We start from the raw sequence: 21,584 nt of genomic DNA, 5'->3' as shown, positions 1-21,584 counted from the left end.
GCATTTTATTTTATTTTCAGAATAAGGGGCAGCCACTTAAGTGAGATGAGTAATTTCTTTACTCAGAGGGTGGTGAATCTGGAATTCTCTACCCTGGAGGGCTGGAAAAGCTCAGTCATTGAGCGTGTTCAAGACAGAAATCAATAAATGTCTGAATACTAACAACATCAAGGGATATGGGGATAGTGGGGAAAAATGGCATAGAGGTAGATGATCAGCCATGATCTGTTTGAATGGCGGAGTAGGCTCAATGGGCCAAATGGCCCACTCCTGCTCCTATTTCCCATGATCCTGTTTTACTTTCTTGGGTTTATTGCATCATTGTTGTCAGAGGGCTGGATTTTGTTGAGCTCCTGACATCGGCCTCCGTGGTGGGATGGGCCAGAAGATCGCACCGGCAGCGGCCCGCCACGCAGCCATACACCTGGAATATCGGGCCCAATCTTCCTGACGGTGAGGAAGCTCCATGCCGGCACATCTTCCAATCCTCATTGGGACCCGAATTTAAATATTCAAACCAGCTATTTAAATACATTTAAATGGAAGCCAGAGCAGTCTTAGCATCAGTTGCTGATCTTCCTGGTGACGTATGGCACTCCCGTGCCTTCGCTTTCCTGTCCAGGAAAAGCTGACGCCACTGAGGGTAGGGAAGGGGGGAGCTCTGCATTTGTAGTGAAGTGGCAGGTGGGGGAGGGTGGAGAGAGGGGTCAACTCAGCATTGTCAGTGTAGTTGGAGGGTGGGGAGCGTTGAACTCTGCACTTGGGTCAGTTGTGGGGGTGGGGGGTGGTGAAAGGGATCAACACTGAATTTAGTGCAGTTGAGATGGAAAAGGGGTAATCTGGGCTTTTCTGGTGTGGTTGGGGGGACAGGACGGGGTCAACTTTGATCGGTCAACGTAGGCCGAGCAGCTCTTTAAAAATGGCGCCAGCGCCTGTGCAGAAACAGGCGATGCAGTTGACAGCGTCGCCGAGGCCTGCTCCTGCTACGTGATTTGGGGTGGGTGTGGACGCCCTGCATATTATAATGAGAAGTTGGGCTGAAGATCGTGGCAGCGCACGGCCCACATGTGCAGGCTGCCATTTTTTTTGCTCGCCGCTGCTCCTGGCGGTCCGAAAACAAAATTCAGCCCTGATAATGTGGTGTCAGCTTGGCTTTGATAAAACTCTTCCTTCTGAGTAGGAAGACTTGGGGCTCAAGCTCCACTCTAGGACCTGAGTACATATTTTAGGCTGACATTGTGAAATGTCGCAATGTTAAGAGTTGCTCTCTTTCTGAGATTTCAGGCTTGAGTCCCCATCTATCCCTTTGATTTAGGTGGGTGTTAAAGGTTCCGTTGTAATATTTGAATATTAGTGACTATTAAGTTCAAGTCCCCTCAGGATCTTACGCGTTTCAATAAGATTACCTCTCATTCTTCTTAACTCCAATGAATACAGGCCCAACGTGTCCAACCTTTCCTCATAAGGTAACCCCTTAATCCCAGGAATCAGTCGTGTGAACCTCCTTTGAACTGTCTCTAATGCAATTATATCTTTTCTTAAGTAAGGAGACCAAAACTGTATGCAATACTCCAGATATGGTCTCACCAAAGTCCTGTACAACTGTTGCATAACTTCTCTACTTTTATATTCCATTCCCCTTGCAATAAACGACAACATTCCATTCGCCTTCCTAATCACTTGCTGTACCTGCATACTAACATTTTGTGAATCACGTACTAGGACACCCTGATCCCGCTGTACTGCAGAGTTCTGTAATCTCTCTCCATTTAATAATGTACTGCTTTTCTATTCTTCCTGCCAAAGTGGACAAGATCGCACTTTCCCACATTATACTCCATCTGCCAAATTTTTGCCTACTCATTTAACCTATCTATATCCCTTTGCAGTCTCTTTATGTTCTCTTCATAACTTACTCTCCTACCTATCTTTGTCTCATCAGCAAATTTAGCAACTATACATTTGGTCCCTTCATCCAAGTCATTGTAAATAGTTGAGGCCTGATTCCTGTCGCATTCCACTAGTTACAGCTCACCAACCCAAAAATGCCCCAATTATCCCTACTCTTTGCTTCCTGTTAGCTAACCAATTCTATCCATTGCTAATAAGTTAACCCCAACACCACAAGCTCTTACTTTGTTCAGTAACCTTTGATGTGGCGCCTTATCAAATGCCTTTTGGAAATCCAAGTACACCACATCTACAGGTTCCCCTTTATCCACATTACTTGTTACTTCCTCAAAGAACTCTAATAAATTAGTCAGACACGATTTTCCTGTCACAAAACCATGTTGACTCTGCTTGATTGCATTAAGAGTTTCTAAGTGCCCTGTTATAACCTCCTTAATAATGATTCTAACACTTCCCTATGACAGGTGTCAGGCTAACTGGCCTGTAGTTTCCTGCTTTCTGTCTGTCTCCTTTCTTGAATAGAGGGGTTACATTCATTTCATTTTGATCCTTCTGGATGACCCTCTCAGAAGAGGGAAAGTACTACATTCTGTTAGTATATATTCTTGAAGTCCCTTATTCTGGAGAGTTTACTTTAAAATAAAAGGTATTGGAAATTGAGAGTGCCATCGGTCAGAATCTAGTGCTTTTATTTGTGCTTAAACCATGCAGATAACTTAATTTTCCTGTAATTGTCATCGGTTTCTCAGAATCTTAAAAACTTTAAAAATAGTACTTTAAACAATTATGATGCAAAATGAACATAGGAACATAGCAGGAGTAGGCCATTCAGCCCATCGAGACTGCTCTGCCATTCAATACGATCATGGCTGATCATCCACTTCAATGCCTTTTCCCCACACTATCCCCATATCCCTTTATGTCATTGGTATTTAGAAATCTGTCAATCTCTACTTTAAACAAATTCAATGACTGAACTTCCACAGCCGTCTGGACTAGAGAATTGCAAAGATTCACAACCCTCTGAGTAAAAACAAAATTTCTCATCTCTGTCCTAAATGGCTTCCCCCTTATTTTGAAATTGTGTCCCCTGGTTCTAGACTCCCCAACCAGGGGATACATTTTAGCTGAACCTCCCCTGTCTATCCCTTTAAGTATTTTTGTAGGTTTCAATGAGATCACCTCTCGTTCTTCGAAACTAGAGAATACAGGCCCAGTTTCCCCAATCTCTCTTCATAGGACAGTCCTGCCATCCCGGGAACAAGTCTTGTGAACCTTCGTTACACTCCCTCTATGGCAATAATATCCTTCCAATGGTAAGGGGACCAAAACTGCACACAGTACTCCAGGTGCAGTCTAACCAAAGTTCTATACAATTGAAGAAAGACTTCACTACTCCTGTACTCGAATCCTATTGCGATAAAGGCTAACATACCATTAGTCTTCTTAATTGCTTAATCTCTTACCATTTAAGAAATGCTCTGCAAATCTGTTCCTCGTACCAAAATGGATAACCTCAAATTTTTCGACATTATATTCCATCTGTCATGTTCTTGCCCACTCTCTAGTCTGTCCAGATCCCCTTGAAGCTGCTTTGCATCTTCCTCAACACACACTCCCACCTAGTTTTGTGTCATCCTCGAACTTGGGAATATTACATTTGGTCCCACATCCAAATCATTGATAGATATTGTGAGCAGCTGGGGTTCAAGTACTGATCCTTGTGGTACCCCACGAGTCGCAGCCTGCCAATGCGAGAATTACCAGTTTATTCCTACTGTCTATTTTCTGCCTGTTAACTGATCCTTAATCCCTGTCAGTATATAACCTCTTATCCTATGTGCTTTAATTTTGCTAACCAAACCTCCTGTGGGGGACTTTACCAAAAGCCTTCTGAAAATCAAAGTATACTATGTCCACTGGCTCCCCTTTATCAATTTTGTTAGTAACATCCTCAAAAATCTCCAACAGGTTCATCAAACATGATTTTCCATTCATAAATCCATGTTGACTATGCCCAGTCAGATCATTATTATCCAAGTGTCCATTTATCACATCCTTTAGAGTAGATTCAAACATTTTCTCTGCTACTGATGTAAGGCTAACGGGTCCAAAGTTCCCTGTTTTCTCTCTCCCTCCCTTAAATACTGGGGTGACATTTGCTATCTTCCAATCTGCAGGGACCGTTCCAGAATCTACAGAATTTTGGAAGATAATCAGTGCATCCACTATCTCCAGAGCTACCTATTTCTACTCTGGGATGTAGAATATCAGATCCTGGGGACTTATCAACCTTCTGCCCCATTCATTTCTCCTGTACAACCTTACTAATAATTTCCTTCAATTCCTCATTCTCCCTAGTCCCTTGGATCTCTAATTCTGGGAGATTTCTTGTATTTTCCTCAGTGAAGACAGACACAAAGTAATCATTTAGCTTCTGTGCCATTTCTCCATTCCCCATTTTAAATTCTCTTGACACAGTCTGTAATGGACCCACATTTGTCTTGGGCATAAATTTCCATGACTTTTTAAATTACTGGCAAGATGAAGTTCAGGTCTGAAGTCTTAACTTATGAAAATAAGTGTAGACTTGACTGCTGTTGTGCTGGCTAACCCTAAATTTACCATAAGTTTGTGATAGTTTTCCTACTTTAAATACTTTGAATATTTTGAAACCTTATAATATACAACTTTTACCAAGTACTTACTCGCTTTTAATAGCTCCACCTTCAGCTCTGTGTTGATTTTTGCATGATTACGCTTCTCTGAAGCACCTTGGATATATTCTCATGTTAAATGTGCTATATAAATGCAAGTTGTTTCAATCAGAAAGTCGACAATTTGCTGGAGATTCTGAACATTGAGATTAATTTGATTCATTTATTTTAAATAATGCTCATGACTATTAAGTGCCTCTGAAACAGCACTTGGACACAGTCAAGAACATATTAACAATTGTTAATAGCATTGATATAAAATCAGCTTATCCCGTGAATAAAATTGGAAATGTACTGATGGTTGCCAGTATGTTATGTATAATTCCCCATCTAAATTTGAGTAACACTTTTGGACTCGATGTTTATGGTTTTTCCTTTTCCTCCTTCCCCCTGCATGCACTCCTCCTCCCACCCCCAATCAGCTTTGTTCCTGTGCTCAAAAATCTGAATCTGCAGGACAAAACCATCCAAGTTGATTTAGTTGCAGTTTGAATACTCTGAACTCATCTAGACAATTGAGATATTGGTTCAGATCAGTGACTGAAAAGGAAACTACTTGTTTTTCTTTCTAATGCTGAATTGTTTGTTTGTAGGTGGCCTTAAATACAGGTAGAGAACCTCCTGCTATATGGAAGGTGCAAAAAGCTTTATTACAAAAATTTATGCCTGAAGTAAAAGATGGACGGAGACAATTCTCTGCAACCAACAGCGTGAGTGAAATCTCTTGATTATCTATGCGATTGGAAGTATGTGCAAGGGCTTGATAAAAGGGGAGCAATATAAACAATTTTTATTTAGAATTTTTTGTGTTGCTCAAATTGTAATGCAAAGGCTAAACTAGCATTTATTAAATTTTCTAATCTTTTGTCTTTTGTCTTGAAATGTAGTCTGATGAAGCTTAAATAGATTTGTTGCATTTAAAGAATTATTTAAAATACAGGTTGCTCTATAATGTATTTCCCAAGTTGCATACCTCTGCTGCTTTGATTTCTACGTGACCCATTTACAATCACCACGTAGCAATATCACCTGGAGACTTGGAGTAAAATTCTACTGTTCTGTCTGTGCTGACACAGTTAAATTCCTTAGACATGGTTTTTAGATATTCTGCACCTGTGAATCTTAAAGGAACAGCATTCGTTTAAGTTTTAATTTACCCACATTACTATGCCAAGCATTCCAGTAACTCCTCCAGACCAAGCTACAAACAATAGGACAGCAGACAAGTTGATGGGATCCTGACACCAGTGAACTTTATACATCAAAGTTTTACAAATATTCCTCACTTTTCCTCTGTCACTGATGCTCATTATTGATATCCAGTTACTGGGTTTAAGTTTCCCAAAGTTATGGGGTGCCTGAGGTGCTTGTTAATTATAGGGCATTTATGTGTTGTTACAAACAGAGCAGTAAACCTGTATTTGTCTAAGTGTGAAGACTGTTCTGCAAAGTGTTGAAAGAAATGGTTTTAAAAAAAAATAGAAATAATGTAGTACTTGTATTTTTTTTGTATAAGCTAGTGGAATGACAACATTTTAAAATACTTTGGATAAGTGGCTGACAAGATGCATGTACATAGAGGTTGATCTGAAATGCTGATCTTTGCAAAATATTTTTAAAATTTCTTAATTTATAGTATCTTGGATACTTTGGAGATGCAAAAACCAAATACAAACGGGTGTATGTGAAATTTATCGAAAATGTAAACAAGAAGGATTATGTTAGAGTTTGTTCCAAAAAGCCACAAAACAGACCGATGCAAACTTTAAGGTATGGAAAATGTTTTGATTTTTGTCCATTTTGATGTTGGAGTGCTGGTTTTCAGCTGGCTTGAATAGGCATAATTTGAGTGGTGTATTAATAGCACAATTCTTTTTGTACAAATTGATAGTATTTTTTTAATTCTTTCACGGGATGTGAGCATCGCTGGCTATGCCAGCATTTCTTGCCCATCCCTAGTTGCCCTTGAGAATGTGGCGATCAGCCGCCGCCTTGAACCGCTGCAGTCCATGTGGTGTAGGTACACCAACAGTGCTTTTGGAAAGGAGTTTCTGAATTTTGACCCAGTGACGGTGAAGGAATGGCGATATAGTTGTAAGTCGGGATGGTGTGTGGCTTGGAGGGGAATTTGCAGGTGGTGGTGTTTCCATTCATCTGCTGCCCTTGACCTTCTAGGCGGTAGAGGTCGCGGGTTTGGAAGGTGCTGTTGAAGGAGCCTTGGTGAGTTGCGCAGGGCATCTTGTAGATGGTACACACTACTGCCACAGTGGTGGGAGGAGTGAATGTTCAAGGTGGTGGATGGGGTGTCAATCAAGTGGGCATCATGTCGAGTGTCTTGAGTGTTGTTGCAGCTGCACTCATCCAGGCAAGTGGAGAATATTCCATCACACCTGACTTGTGCCTTGTAGATGGTGGTGGACCATCTTTGGGGAGTCAGGAGGTGAGTTACTCGCCGCAGAATTCCAAGCCCCTGACCTCTTGTAGCCGCAGTACTTATATGGCTGGTCCAGTTGTTGTCGATGAGAGATGCAGCAATAGTAATGCCACTGAATGTCAAGGGGAGATGTTTGAATTCTATCTTGTTGGAGAAGGTCATTGCCTGGCACTTGTGTGGTGCAAATAATATAACTTAATGTTGCAAAACTGACTGAAATAACATGCCTGCAGCAGGAATGAGGAAGAATGCAGGTGGAACTTTACTATATTGAATGTTAATTGTCAGCTAAATCTATTAGGAGCATATGGTTTCCACCAACCTTTTTTGTTCTGCGTCACATTCTTTTAGATTTGTACAAAGTAGAATGTGAATCGTATAATTAAAAACAAGGTAGTAAATTATTCTACAATTCAGTATCCAAAATGACCTGACAAACTTACCTTGGAAGTGCTGTGTCATGTGGCAGTACTTTTATCGTCCATAGAAAAAACAGAAATGTCTAATAAATTTTCTACCATCAAAAAAAATGCATTTTATGTCACAAGTTCTATATCCACTATATGTTATAAACCAGTACCTCTTGGAAAATCCAATTGAGGATTCAGGTATCTAACTATAACTGGTCACCATCCATTTCTCCAGTGTGAAATGTAGGACCTTTTCTTTGTTAAAAGGCACTTTATAAATATAAGCTGTTGACCTTGCTTCTCTAATTTAAAAAAAAATCCAATCTTTCAGTCAAAATTTATAGGTTCATAAAAGTACTGCTTAATTTAAGGGTATAGGATTAGAACATAGTTGATTTATTCTAAGACGTGGGTCTTTATCTGATCATATCTAGAAGGGCATCCAAGATTCTTTGGAAAGAAAACTATAGATTATAATCTGGTACCATGTTGAAGTATTTCAACCTAGATCTAACTATTTTTATACTGTCCTTTAAAGTGTCTGTCACCGGACGTACTTTCTTAACATGCTAATTATATATCCAGCAATGTAATTGATAACTGTTGAAGATAAGTATTTATAGGAGTTATATAAGTGTTTATTCTGAGAATCTTAAATGGCTGAAAATTTACCTTGCACTGAGGTTTAATTGAAAGTCTATTTGCATCGTTATTATTTCACTTGAACAATTAGTGCTGTATATTTGTCCAATCTAAAATTAATTTAGAACTGCACATCAGGTTGTTTTTCTTCATTTATATCTTTGTCTTCAGGCATAGCCAATCACGAATGGGTTCCAGTAATAAAGTCTCTGTCAGTAACTCAGCAGCGTCTAAAGGTTCAGCAGCAAAATCCAAAGCGAGGCCTGTTAAACAAGCTAAACAAGTAAAAGTAAAGGCTGAACCACCACCCAAAAAACGAAAGAAATGGCTGAAGGAGGAGTATTCATTCCACTCAGACTCTTCTCTTGAAACTCAGAGTGATGATGAAGGTAAGACTGTATTATATTTCTTTCTTTGTCATGGGTTTTGTTATGAGCGTAGTCCATCTCTAAAAGGTGTCATCTCCGTAAAGGAACCAAGATTGTTTCTGCGTTTCTTTTGGTTATTTAATCATTTAGACTATTACATGAGAACACTTAATTTGTTAAAACTGTCGCCACAACTGTTATAACAATTTTATTTTCAAAACCATGCTTAAATGATTATTTTGCAAGGAACTAATACATGGAAATCCCAGAGTACTCTTAGAAATTCCATGCAGTCTTTTGTCAAGTTGAAGTGTGCTTTATCTGGGTTTGGGGTGGAAAGAGGGATAGGGAGAAGCCATTTAGTCAGGAATCTGCATCAGGTTATCCTGTCATTTGCCGAAATGAAGAACTGGCATATAGCTTGCAGGTATTCAAACGGGTTCAGAACAATGCCAATGCAGCATGCTGATTTCAGTTCTTATTTAATGCCTGAAACATGAGAACCGGTAGAACAAAGAACAGTACAACACAGAAACAGGCAATTCGACCCTCCAAGCCTGTGCCGATCTTGATGCCTGTCTAAACTAAAACCTTCTGCACTTCCAGGGAATGTATCCCTCTATTCCCATCCCATTCATGTATTTGTCAAGATGCCTCTTAAACGTCGCTATCGTACCTGCTTCCACCACCTCCTCCGGCAGCAAGTTCCAGGCACACACCACCCTCTGTGTAAAGAACTTGCCTCGCACATCCCCTCTAAACTTTGCACCTCGCACCTTAAACCTATGTCCCCTAGTAACTGACTCTTCCACCGTGGGAAAATGCTTCTGACTATCCACTCTGTCCATGCCACTCATAACTTTGTAAACCTCTATCATGTCGCCCCTCCACCTCCATCGTTCCAGTGAAAAGAAACCTCTCCTCATAACTAATGCCCTCCAGACCAGGCAACATCCTGGTAAACCTCTTCTGTACCCTCTCCAAAGCCTCCACGTCCTTCTGGTAGTGTGGCGACCAGAATTGCACACAAAATTCTAAGTGTGTCCTAACTAAAGTTCTGTACAGCTGCAGCATGACTTGCCAATTTTTATACTCTTATGCCCCGACCGATGAAGGCAAGCATGCCGTATGCCGCCTTGACTACCTTATCCACCTGCGTTGCCACTTCAGTGACCTGTGGACCTGTACGCCCAGATCTCTCTGCCTGTCAATACTCCTAAGGGTTCTGCCATTTACTGTATACTTCCCACCTGCATTAGATCTTCCAAAATGCATTACCTCACATTTGTCCGGATTAAACTCCATCTGCCATTTCTCTGCCCAAGTCTCCGACTGATCTATATCCTGCTGTATCCTCTGACAATCCTCATCGCTATCCACAACTCCACCAACCTTTGTGTCGTCCGCAAACTTACTAATCAGACCAGCTACATTTTCCTCCAAATCATTTATATATACTACAAACAGCAAAGGTCCCAGCACTGATCCCTGCGGAACACCACTAGTCACAGCCCTCCACTCAGAAAACCAACCTTCCACTGCTACCCTCTTCTATGGCCGAGCCAGTTCTGTATCCATCTTGCCAGCTCACCTCTGATCCCGTGTGACTTCACCTTTTGTACCAGTCTGCCATGAGGGACCTTGTCAAAGGCTTTACTGAAGTCTATATAGACTACATCCACTGCCCTTCCTTCATCAGTCATCTTCGTCACTTCCTCAAAAACTCGATCGAGTTCGTGAGACACGACCTCCCCTTCACAAAACCATGCTGCCTCTCGCTAATAAGTTTGTTTGTTTCCAAATGGGCGTAAATCCTGTCCCGAAGAATCCTCTCTCATAATTTCCCTATCACTGATGAATTATGTATATAAATTATGTTTTCCTATTTGTCTTTTTGTTCACTGCCTGTAATTTAGTGTAAGAGTTTTTGTTTTATTGCAAAAAAATTGTCTTTTCACTGAAGGTGAAGGGTGCCAGTATTGGAAGTGAAAAAGTTTCCTTAATTAGTGTCAGAATCAAGCACTGTCAACTATAGCACAGACAGTTGCAGAGTAAAGCTGCACTTACTCTGCCCGAAAAGTGTAGCTTATTGCCAACCTCAGAAGCATTCCTACTTTACCAGTGTAAATGTTTCCACTTCTCACTCCCAGGATCCTTCACTAGCATTGCCAGTTAGTTCTAAATATCCACTAGGATGTAGCTTGTGAACCCAACTCTTTACAGATCTGTACAGATGGCCTCTCAAGAGTCTGGATGGAATTAAATCCAGCCCCTGGAGAAAAAAAAGAGCAATTTCCAACATTGTGAAACCCAGTTTTTGAGCCTGTCAAATTTGACATAACTGAGAACATTTCAAATTGTAAGGGTACTTGCTGGTCATCACATTCTCAATCACAATTGCTGCACTCGCAAAAAGGCAGCATTTCCCAATCTTTTGATCCGTTAAGATCTATGTAAGACTATTATATTTGGGTGTGCTTCTCCACATTGAGATCAGGAACTTCCTAGGAAAATAAGGCTAACATTTTGTTTATAACAGACTGACAGTCTATCCATAAATAATAATGTCACCTTAACTTAAAAATGACTCGGCAAAATCCCCCTAGTCACTCAGTTGAAAAAAGAGGTGCCTCGTGCACATAAAACTGTACTCCAGCAAGGTACCAATGTCTTCAGGAGCAGACGAGAGAAAAGTGACAGAATGGAAGCAGGGTGGGTGGTGGTTAAAGAAAATAGGTTGGATCTTTCACGAAACTTCACACATGCCGCCACCTTCAGACAATGCATTCCTTTTGAAGGTGAATACAAAGAACAGTACAGCACAGGAACAAGCCATTTGGCCCTCCAAGCCTGTGCTGATCTTGATGTCTGTCTAAACTAAATCCTTCTGCACTTCCGGGGACCGTATCCCTCTATTCCCATCTTATTCACGTATTTGTCAAGATGCCTCTTAAACGTCGCTATCGTACCTGCTTCCACCACCTCCCCCGGCAGCAAGTTCTAGGCACTCACCACCCTCTGTGTAAAGAACGTGCCTCGCACATCCCCTCTAAACTTTGCCCCTCGCACCTTAAACCTGTGTCCCCTAGTAACTGACTCTTCCACCCTGGAAAAAGCTTCTGACTATCTACTCTGTCCATGCTGCTCATAACTTTGTAAACCTCTATCATGTCGTCCCTCCACCTCCGTCATTCCAGTGAAAACAATCCGGGTTTATCCAGCTTCTCCTCATAGCTAATGCCCTCCAGGCCAGGCAACATCCTGGTAAACCTCCTCTGTACCCTCTCCAAAGCCTACACGTCCTTCTGGTAGTGTGGCGACCAGAATTGCACACAATATTCTAAATGTGGCCTAACTAAAGTTCTGTACAGCTGCAGCATGACTTGCCAATTTTTATACTCTATGCCCCGACCGATGAAGGCAAGCATGCCGTATGCCGCCTTGACTACCCTATCCACCTGCTTTGCCACTTTCAGTGACCTGTGGACCTGTACCCCCAAGGGTTCTGCCATTTACTGTATATTTCCCACCTGTATTAGATCTTACAAAATGCATTACCTCACATTTGTCCGGATTAAACTCCATCTGCCAATTCTCCGCCCAAGTCTCCGACTGATCTATATCCTGCTGTATCCTCTGACAATCCTCATCGCTATCCACAACTCCACCAACCTTTGTGTCGTCCGCAAACTTACTAATCAGACCAGCTACACTTCCCTCCAAATCATTTATGTATACTACAAAGAGCAAAGGTCCCAGCACTGATCCCTGCGGAACACCACTAGTCACAGCCCTCCATTCAGAAAAGCACCCTTCCACTGCTACCCTCTGTCTTCTATGACTGAGCCAGTTCTGTATCCATCTTGCCAGCTCACCTCTGATCCCGTGTGACTTCACCTTTTGTACCAGTCTGCCATGAGGGACCTTGTCAAAGGCTTTACTGAAGTCCATATAGATAACATCCACTGCCCTTCCATCATCAATCATCTTCGTCACTTCCCCAAAAAACTTGATCAAGTTCGTGAGACACGACCTCCCCTTCACAAAACCATGCTGCCTCTCGCTTAAAAAGTTCATTTGTTTCCAAATGGGAGTAAATCCTGTCCCGAAGCATCCTCTCTAATAATTTCCCTACCACTGACATAAGGCTCACCGACCTATAATTTCCTGGATTATCCTTGCTACCCTTATTAAACAAAGGAACAACATTGGCTATTCTCCAGTCCTCTGGGACCTCACCTGTAGCCAATGAGGATACAAAGATTTCTTCCCTTGCCTCCCTTAGTATTCTGGGGTAGATCCCATCAGGCCCTGGGGACTTACCTACCTTAATGCTTTGCAAGACGCCCAACACCACCTCCTTTTTGATAACGACATGGCCCCTAGGGAAGGATACACTGGGAAGGATGGTGTCAAAAGCCTTCAGCAAAAATCAGGTTTGTAAATTAAATACATTTTTGCTCCTGTATGGTTGCTATGGAATCCTAATCCAATTGGATGAAGAAATGTCCCTGTAGTTTCCAGTGGGTTATTTGGCAGCTGTCTGAAGTGGGAACAGTAGCTAATTTTCCCCTCCCTAACTCAGCAAAGATCAGCAATCAAATCCAGGACCTTCTGATCTTATGACTTTGTTGTGTGCTTCCTTGCATAACTGAGCCATTGAAGAAGTTATTATGTTTTAAAGCTCTGAGGAGTTAGCAATGTGTTAAACTAGAAGGGAAACTCCCCCTTTTTCCAAACAAAAAACCATCATGATTTATGACCTTTTGTGACATGTTTCCATTGTTTAGGGTTTACAGCAGTCTTGAGATCTTTTCCCAGTTGAAAACATTTTTTTATGATACTGTTGGTTATTTCCTGGAAATGTTGCCAGTTATCCTAATGCATAATATTAATCATTAGCACAGTCCTGTCAATACCTACTTTTTTTTAATTCATTTATAATGTCAGCTTTAGCTGAATGGTGGCACTCTTGCCTCTGAGTCAGTAGGTTATGGGTTCAAGTCCCACTTCAGAGACTTGAGTGCATAATCTAGATCGACACTTCAGTGCAGTACTGTGGTAATGGTGCACCATCGGAGGCGCTGTCTTCTGGATGAGAAACTAAATGAAGACCTGGTCACACTCGTAAACACTAAAGATCACTGGCACCATTTGAAGAGCAGCAGGGGAGTTTTCTGCAGTGTCATGATCTTGAATGGTAGAGCAGGCTTGAGGGGCCAAATGGTTTATTCCCGCTCCTATTTCTTAAGTTCAGAAGTCCTAGCTGACATTTTATCTCAAGGTTTTGAAATTGGCTGTAAAAAATTGGGATGTCCTGAGGTTATGATAAGCACTACATAAATGCAAGTTGTTTGTTCTTAACAAAGTTCAATAAAAAAAATTTTTTTTAATTTTTTTTATTCATTCGTGGGATGTGGGCGTCACTGGCCAGGCCAGCATTTATTACCCATCCCTAATTGCCCTTGAGAAGGTGGTGGTGAGCTGCCTTCTTGAACCGCTGCAGTCCACGTGGGGTTGGTACACCCACAGTGCTGTTCGGAAGGGAGTTCCAGGATTTTGACCCTGCAACAGTGAAGGAACGGTGATTATAGTTCCAAGTCAGGATGGTGTGTGACTTGGAAGGGAACTTGCAGGTGGTGGTGCTCGCATGTACTTGCTGCCCTTGTCCTTCTAGTTGGTAGAGGTCGCGGGTTTGGAAGGTGCTGTCTAAGGAGCCTTGGTGCATTGCTGCAGTGCATCTTGTAGATGGTACACACTGCTGCCACTGTGCGTCGGTGGTGGAGGGAGTGAATGTTTGTAGATGGGGTGCCAATCAAGCGGGCTGCTTTGTCCTGGATGGTGTCGAGCTTCTTGAGTGTTGTTGGAGCTGCACCCATCCAGGCAAGTGGAGAGTATTCCATCACACTCCTGACTTGTGCCTTGTAGATGGTGGACAGGCTTTGGGGAGTCAGGAGGTGAGTTACTCGCCTCAGAATTCCTAGCCTCTGACCTGCTCTTGTTGCCACAGTATTTATATGGCTACTCCAGTTCAGTTTCTGGTCAATGGTAGCCCCTAGGATGTTGATAGTGGGGAATTCAGCGATGGTAATGCCGTTGAATGTCAAGAGGAGATGGTTAGATTCTCTCTTGTTGGAGATGGTCATTGTCTGGCACTTGCGTGGTGCAAATGTTACTTGCCACTTATCAGCCCAAGCCTGGATATTGTCCAGGTCTTGCTGCATTTCTACACGGACTGCTTCAGTATCGGAGGAGTCACGAACATTGTGCAATCCTCAGCGAACATCCCCACTTCTGACCTTATGATTGAAGGAAGGTCATTGATGAAGCAGCTGAAGATGGTTGGGCCTAGGACACTACCCTGAGGAACTCCTGCGATGTCCTGAAGCTCAGATAATTGACCTCCAACAACCACAACCATCTTCCTTTGTGCTAGGTATGACTCCAGCCAGCGGAGGATTTTCCCCGATTCCCATTGACCTCAGTTTTGCTAGGGTCCAACTTTGGAAAACGATAGCAAATTTTGGTGTCCAACTTTGCTTGTTTTTACTGCTAGACTCCTTTACTTCTGGGCATAAATAGTAATGTTTCTTGTACATTACTATTGGCTGAGACCACCATCTAATGTTCTGCATTTGCCAGACTTGACTCTGAAAAAGAAAACAGGAAAAAAGTGAGAGTTGTAGATAGGTGTACGGTGATTACTATGACAGATGGAAGTTGTATCCCCGGAATTTGATTAATTCTTTAGCTTTTCTGGGTAATCAGAGCACATCACACATTGGCCTGGATTATACCAGCCCCCCCTGCCCCCGACGTCTGAAGTGGGGATTAGTGAATTAATTACCTAACTGCTACTGCGGTCGTCCTTCTGCCATATTGTGGCCAGTTGCCGGTACTCCTGTGCCTTCGGATCTCTTCGGAGATCCGAGGCGGCACACTGGTTGGGAGGGGGAGCAAATAAGTTTTCTGGTTCGTACTGGTGGTGGGCGGTGGGGGAGAAGTGGGGAAAACGATAGCAATTGGTGGAGGGGGTGGTGGGAAGTGGTTGAAGGTGAAAGGGAATAAACTTTGGGTGGGGGCGGGGAGGTCGGGATTGCAAGGCAAGTTCTTTGGTGGTGGGGGGGGGAAGAGGGCAATTAATAAATTGTTCAGTCATGGGGTTGTGAGAGGGGCTTGAATCTTTTATTAAATTTTTCAAATTACATTTTAATGACTATTTCCTTAAAAATGTAAATTAGAAAAATGGCACCCACTCCCTCCACGTCATCCGGGGGTGGGCGGGGAGGGGTGGGTGGTGCAGTCCACGTCAGATATCATGGTGGCTGTGCAGAGTAAAAGCCGTGTGTGCGGGCCGCCAGAAAATGGCAGCGAGCTGGTAAAATTCAGCCCATCATGTTGTAAAATCCTTTGATCCCTGTCTGTATGATCTTGCAACATAAAGAGAGGCGCAGGAACACCAGCACATAGGCTCTTTTAGAAGCTTGTGGGCTGCAGACAATCCAGTTTGTTGAAGGGAAAGCTGTGAGAGCCTTCACTGAAGTTGAAGAGATTAGAAATGCTGGAGGATAATTAAAAGCCAACATGTTTAAGTTGATTGTGACAACACATTGTTTTGAGGAAGTGTGCGTTTTTTATTATTTTGTTTAACCTACGTGAATCTGGTCATAATGACTATTGCGTATGATTCACCTTTCTGTAAAATAAAGCAGTTTATTTGGTATAATGCCTTATCTTTCCAAGTGTTTGCACAATGAAGAAATTAAAGAAGCATTCAAGCAAAAAATGCAAATATCACCCAAATTGCAAGGAGTTGCTAATATGTGCCTTGCTTGTATTATCGTACAAATAGCTATAGGGCAGCGTGAGACAGCTTATGAAAAAAAATGACATCATGGAACCTGAGAATGCATCTGTAGTAGACCCGAATTTGCAACAAGCTCCCTAGGAGAGGTCCCATTTAGCCCAACAGCTTTACTAGTCTTCAGTTTCCTACGTAATAGTGACAACACCTTTTTTTTTAAAAAAAAGTTCGTCATTTGCCATCAAGTGCTAAGGGATGTCCTGTGGTCGTGAAGGGCATTATATAAATACAAGTCTTTCTTTGCTTTAGCTTACTAAGTACCTTGAAACACTGGTTTTAAAATCCTCCAGTATGTTGATTGTGTTCCAAGTGTTGGCCAGCATTTTCCTCCTTCATGAATACTTCTAAGAAATGAATTTTAAAAGGGAAAGTTTATGGGAAGTTCTTTTGTCATATTGGCAAGAGTGACCTTGGCTCAGTCAGTAACATCTTGCCTTTGTGTCAGAAAGTTGAGAGTTACCATCAAGAAGCTCTGTATTACATTCCAACATTCTATCAAGGGAGTGTTGCATTGTTGCAGGTGCTTCCCTTTGGATAATCCATTCAACTAAAGCCTCTTTTTGGTGGTTTAGGAGGCCATTGAATGCATGGTACTGTTCAAAGATGAACAGAGTTCTAAGTCTTGGGCCAGAATTTTTCCCTAGGCAGACGGGAGCCAAACACCAAGTGAAAAATCGATGGTGAACCCTCCTCCGTCTGGCCTGGGAATCCGATCCTCATTTTGCTGTCTCTGGGCCTATACTTGGTCTGAGTCACGACTTCCGCCTCATGGAGCTGCTGGCCAATCAGCAGGCTGGCAACTCTGTCCCAGCAGCACCACTGGGAGCGGTGACCAGTGCTGGTACTACACCCACCTTCAAGAAGGAAGATGTCAGCAAGCACTGGAATGAAGACAAGTTATCAGGGCCTCTCGGGGGGTGAATGTTTGGGCCTCGGCGAGGTAAGGGTGGTCGATTGGGAGTGTGTTGGGAGTGATTGGGGCATCGGTGGCAGCCCTCTGGGCACAGGGTGCCTGATCATGAGGGCCAAACCCCCCCCCCCCCCCAACCCAGGCCATCAGGAAGCTGCTTGCTTTTGTCAGGCGGCTTCTCGGGCCCGGGCTGCCTGACCAGCCACAGATAAAATCCCAGGGGCAGCGGGCGGAGGCCCTTAAGTGGCCATTTAAGGGCCTTCGTTGGTCTTGGGCGGGTGTCTTTTTTTTGCTGCACCCGCCCTGTGTAAAATGGAGGCGGGACCAGGTCGGGAAGGGCCCCCCAAGCCTCCCGCTCCATTTTATGCCGGCTACCTTCCCACTCTGGGGGGGGGGGGGGGCTAAAATTCCAGCCTTGGTGTTTTTCTGAGCTAATTTCATAGAAAAACATGAATTGATCATTCAACTTGCTCTTTATGGGAACTTTGCAAAAGTAGCTGTCATATCTACCTACACTTCAAATGAATTCATTTTATGTGAAACAGTCTAAACTGTGATAAAGCACTAATATAAATGTCTTATTGCTTTTATAAAGGAAAGCAATAAACTTATTTTTCAAAATGTGTTTTGTTTCCATGAGTCTCTCGAGAGACTCCTTCCCTGGTAGGGCACTTGGGCAGTGTCATGGCTTGTCTTGGATCATCTATATTGCAACCAGAGTTGGAGGGGAGGGGCTTTAAGTTCTGCTGGACCAGCAAATCAGATTTTGTAATATTTTAGGTTGCTTTGGGGCAGCTCTTGGGTAAGTTTGCAGTGGAGCTGCTCCAGATTGTATTGGCAGCTTCCCATAATTGGCACTGCCTAAGAGGCACACCCAACTCTGGAACCCCTTTGCTGCCAGGAAATTTTATCGTTTGAGAAATATAGATTATTTCCTTTTAATTTTACTCTTTTCCCTTCATTAGTTTCTTCACCACTTTTATCCTTTATAACTTAAGCTTCCTGCCAAAACGTTTACGTGTAATTTTGAAATACAATTCAATTACTGCTTCACACTTTTTTTTTAAAGCATTAACCACTCCCAAAGTTGTTCCTCCTTTTTCCCTGTAGATTTTGAATATATTTTTGTGAACTGTTGCAATTACTGTACTTCTATTTGGTGATTAGATTAATTTGTATTTATTTTCTTGATTATGTATTTGGTGTATTTAAATTTTTCTCAGCTAAAATATCTCTTAGCAACACTTACTTTAGCTATCTGTCATTACCATTGAAGTTTGTTTTCAGTTTAACTCATTCTGTGCTGATCCTTACTGGATCTGATGGCCACATAACCTTAAATCGAGTCATTTTGTGGTCACTTTTTCCCAGAAGTCTTACCATGCTCATTATTTGCAAGAACCCAGTCTAGATGCAAGTCCCCTGCGCAGGTTGTGTAACGTTGTGATCAACATTTTAAAATGATCATGCACACAGCAATAATAATGAATTACCAAAAGAATCTCCTCAGTCTATGTTTATCCGCTCCATTATTTAATAGCTGAAATGACAGCACACAGGATTCCAGGGAAGATACCAATGAACGGAAATATTTATTTTCAAACACCTGTTTTTAGGTCACAGTTGGAGTACTGTGTACAGTTCTGGGCACCACACTATAGGAAGGATGTGATTGCACTGGAGAGGGTGCAGAGGAGATTCAGCAGGATGTTGCCTAGGCTGGAGCATTTCAGCTATGAAGAGAGACTGAAAAGGCTAGGGTTGTTTTCCTTAGAACAGAGAAGGATGAGGGGGACATGATTGAGGTATACAAAATTATGAGGGGCATTGATAGGTTAGATAGAAAGAGACTTTTTCCCTTAGCGGCGGGGTCAATAACCAGGGGCATAGATTTATGGTAAGGGGCAGGAAGTTTAGAGGGGATTTGAGGAAAACATTTTTCACCCAGAGGTTGGTTGGAATCTGGAACGCACTGCCTGAAGAGGTGGTAGAGGCAGGAACCCTCACAACATTTAAGAAGTATTTAGATGAGCACTTGAAATGCCATAGCATACAAGGTTACGGGCCAAGTGCTGGAAAATGGGACTAGAATAGTTAGGTGCTTGATGGCTGGCACAGACAAGATGGGCCGAAGGAACTCTGACTCAGAGTCACTGTATAACTGAGAAAAATGGTAATCTCGCTCAGGTGTAAGCATGTTTACTGTTGGAAGTGAAAAATTCACCTTAGTGTAGTAGGTGTATTGGAGTTGAGGCACTTTGTTGCAGTAAGTAGATGAAGCATTTTCTGCATCAGATAATGTTACATCTCACGGCGTTACTACCAAAAGGTCGTCCATTCCTTAGCGCTCCCTTCAAGCTCAGAAGTTACCAAAAATATGTAAAGTTAAGCAAATAAAATCAGAAAAAATTACTAGTTTGATTTGTAGAGCTTCCAGTAGTATACCTTTATTAATGAAAATGTTTTACTTATTTAGTGGCTCTTTTGTAAAGAGATCATTTTCATTGGTTATCCTAAAATTGCCATCATTATTTTGTAATCAGGATGTCAAGCACCACGGCTATCCTATTGTATATTTGAATTATTAGTATACTAACTTAATATTTTCATTTAAAGTTTACAATTTTTAAATTGGAAAATTATCAAGTTGCTGGAGAATAAACAGCGGAGACATGTTTCACGATTTAAAGCAGGTTCCATTGTGACTTGGTTCCTTGATATATGTTGTGTATAAGCATAATTTGATGGCTAATTATGTAAAATATTTACATTTCATTTTGCATGCCATGTTTTGTATGTATTGCTAATACATTTATGTAAGCACCAATGTAGATATGGTTATTGAAATGCATCTCTAAAAAATGTACGAATATAATACATGATAGATATTTGTGTATTTTAGAACGCCCTCCAACAACTCCATATGTAGTTCGCTTCCTAAATACCAGAACAATGAAGGAGACATTTAAAAACTATGTGGAGCTACTTGTGAGCACAGCTTTGGATCCTGACATGATTGAGGCCTCAGAACAAAGTAATGGTAAATATTCTTGCTCATTGGTGATTGTGGTTTTCAGTTACTTCATAGCATCATAGATGGTGCTTTACTGTCTACTTTGAGTACTGTGTGGAATAAGGAAAAATTAGTCTACTCATTTCAAGTCTTGTCATAGCAAATGTCTACCGTTTTGTAACTACTCTTTCCTCCTGCCGACATTTCCTTTGCCTGCCCACCCAAGCCCTTGCCGATGCACTTCCTACCTACTATTCTTCAATTCTAGATGGACAACCAAGTTACTTCCAAATCTGCTGTGTTGCCAGATATTAGCCAACACCTATGAATGACCTAAGGTTGATTCTCATTCAGATTTGTTTCAGGGAAACTGAACTGCATGCTGGCCCACTCCAATTTCAGAGCCAAGATTGGGAATTTGCCATAAGAATCTCCTAGTGCTGTAATGTTGTGCATTTGTGGGCAAGTCCGCTGTGCTGCTGAGTAATACTACATTTTCTGTTCCAATAAAGAACTTTACTCTTTTGAAATTGGTAAATTTCAGTCAAATAGGTTTCGAATGCCTATGATGTGCTATTGTAATATAAACTTGCAACAAAAGCAGTTTTCAGTTGTCATTATGAAAGCAGTCTGTTGGATGCATAAGAATATTCCTTGTTTCTGCATATCTTCTCTGCTGCTATCTTTTTGCAATATCTAGTTGTGGTTTCACAATAGCTGTCAGAATGAGTTTTTTTCTGTCTCATAGACCCCATCCCAGATCAGTTCCTAATCATAAGTGATATTTTTGAGGGGAAAGGTTGCTTCCATAGGAAACAATGGGAATTGTTGGAGAGATGCCCCAGGGCCAATCTTACGGATTTTCTAGTAGCTGGTTCAGACAAGTATTGCCAGAGGTGTTGAAGCAGGTCAACTTTTAAAAAAAACATATGGGTTCCTTGGTTTTATACTTAGAGGCATAGAGTACAAAAACAAGGAAATAATGCAAAACTTTTATAGACCACTGGTTAGGTCTTAGCTGGGATATTGTGATCATTTCGAGGCTGCACATTTTAGGAAGGATGTCAAAACCTTGGAGAATATACAAAAGAAATTTGCTGGAGTGATGCCAAGGATGAGAGCTTCACTTGAGAGACTAGAGAAGCTAAGATTGTTTTTCCTTTATTGACCAGAATAGACTAAGGGAAGATATAATAGCGGTGTTCTAAATTTTAATGGGTTTTAAGTGAATGGGGCGAACCTGTTTCCTCTGGCAGAAAGGTCAGTAACCAGAGGTCATAAATTTAATATAATGGGAAGTTGAGGCATCTGTTAA

At 41.9% G+C, this 21,584-nt stretch overlaps 1 protein-coding gene across 1 annotated transcript in view; it reads left to right on the top strand.

Moving 5' to 3' along the window:
- qser1 (glutamine and serine rich 1) overlaps positions 1-21,584 on the top strand; it is a 144,577-nt gene that overhangs the window by 113,208 nt on the left and 9,785 nt on the right. The window contains exons 6-9 of the mRNA XM_068046587.1: positions 5,222-5,338; positions 6,265-6,398; positions 8,286-8,503; positions 20,159-20,296. Of these exons, the coding sequence (XP_067902688.1) occupies positions 5,222-5,338; positions 6,265-6,398; positions 8,286-8,503; positions 20,159-20,296 (607 nt within the window). The remainder of the gene's footprint in view (positions 1-5,221; positions 5,339-6,264; positions 6,399-8,285; positions 8,504-20,158; positions 20,297-21,584) is intronic.

Source organism: Heterodontus francisci, chromosome 14 (assembly GCF_036365525.1).
Source record: "Heterodontus francisci isolate sHetFra1 chromosome 14, sHetFra1.hap1, whole genome shotgun sequence".
Classification (NCBI taxonomy): Eukaryota; Metazoa; Chordata; class Chondrichthyes; order Heterodontiformes; family Heterodontidae; genus Heterodontus; species Heterodontus francisci.
Note: the sequence above shows the minus strand (reverse complement) of the source record. Positions and strands in the feature narration are given on the sequence as shown.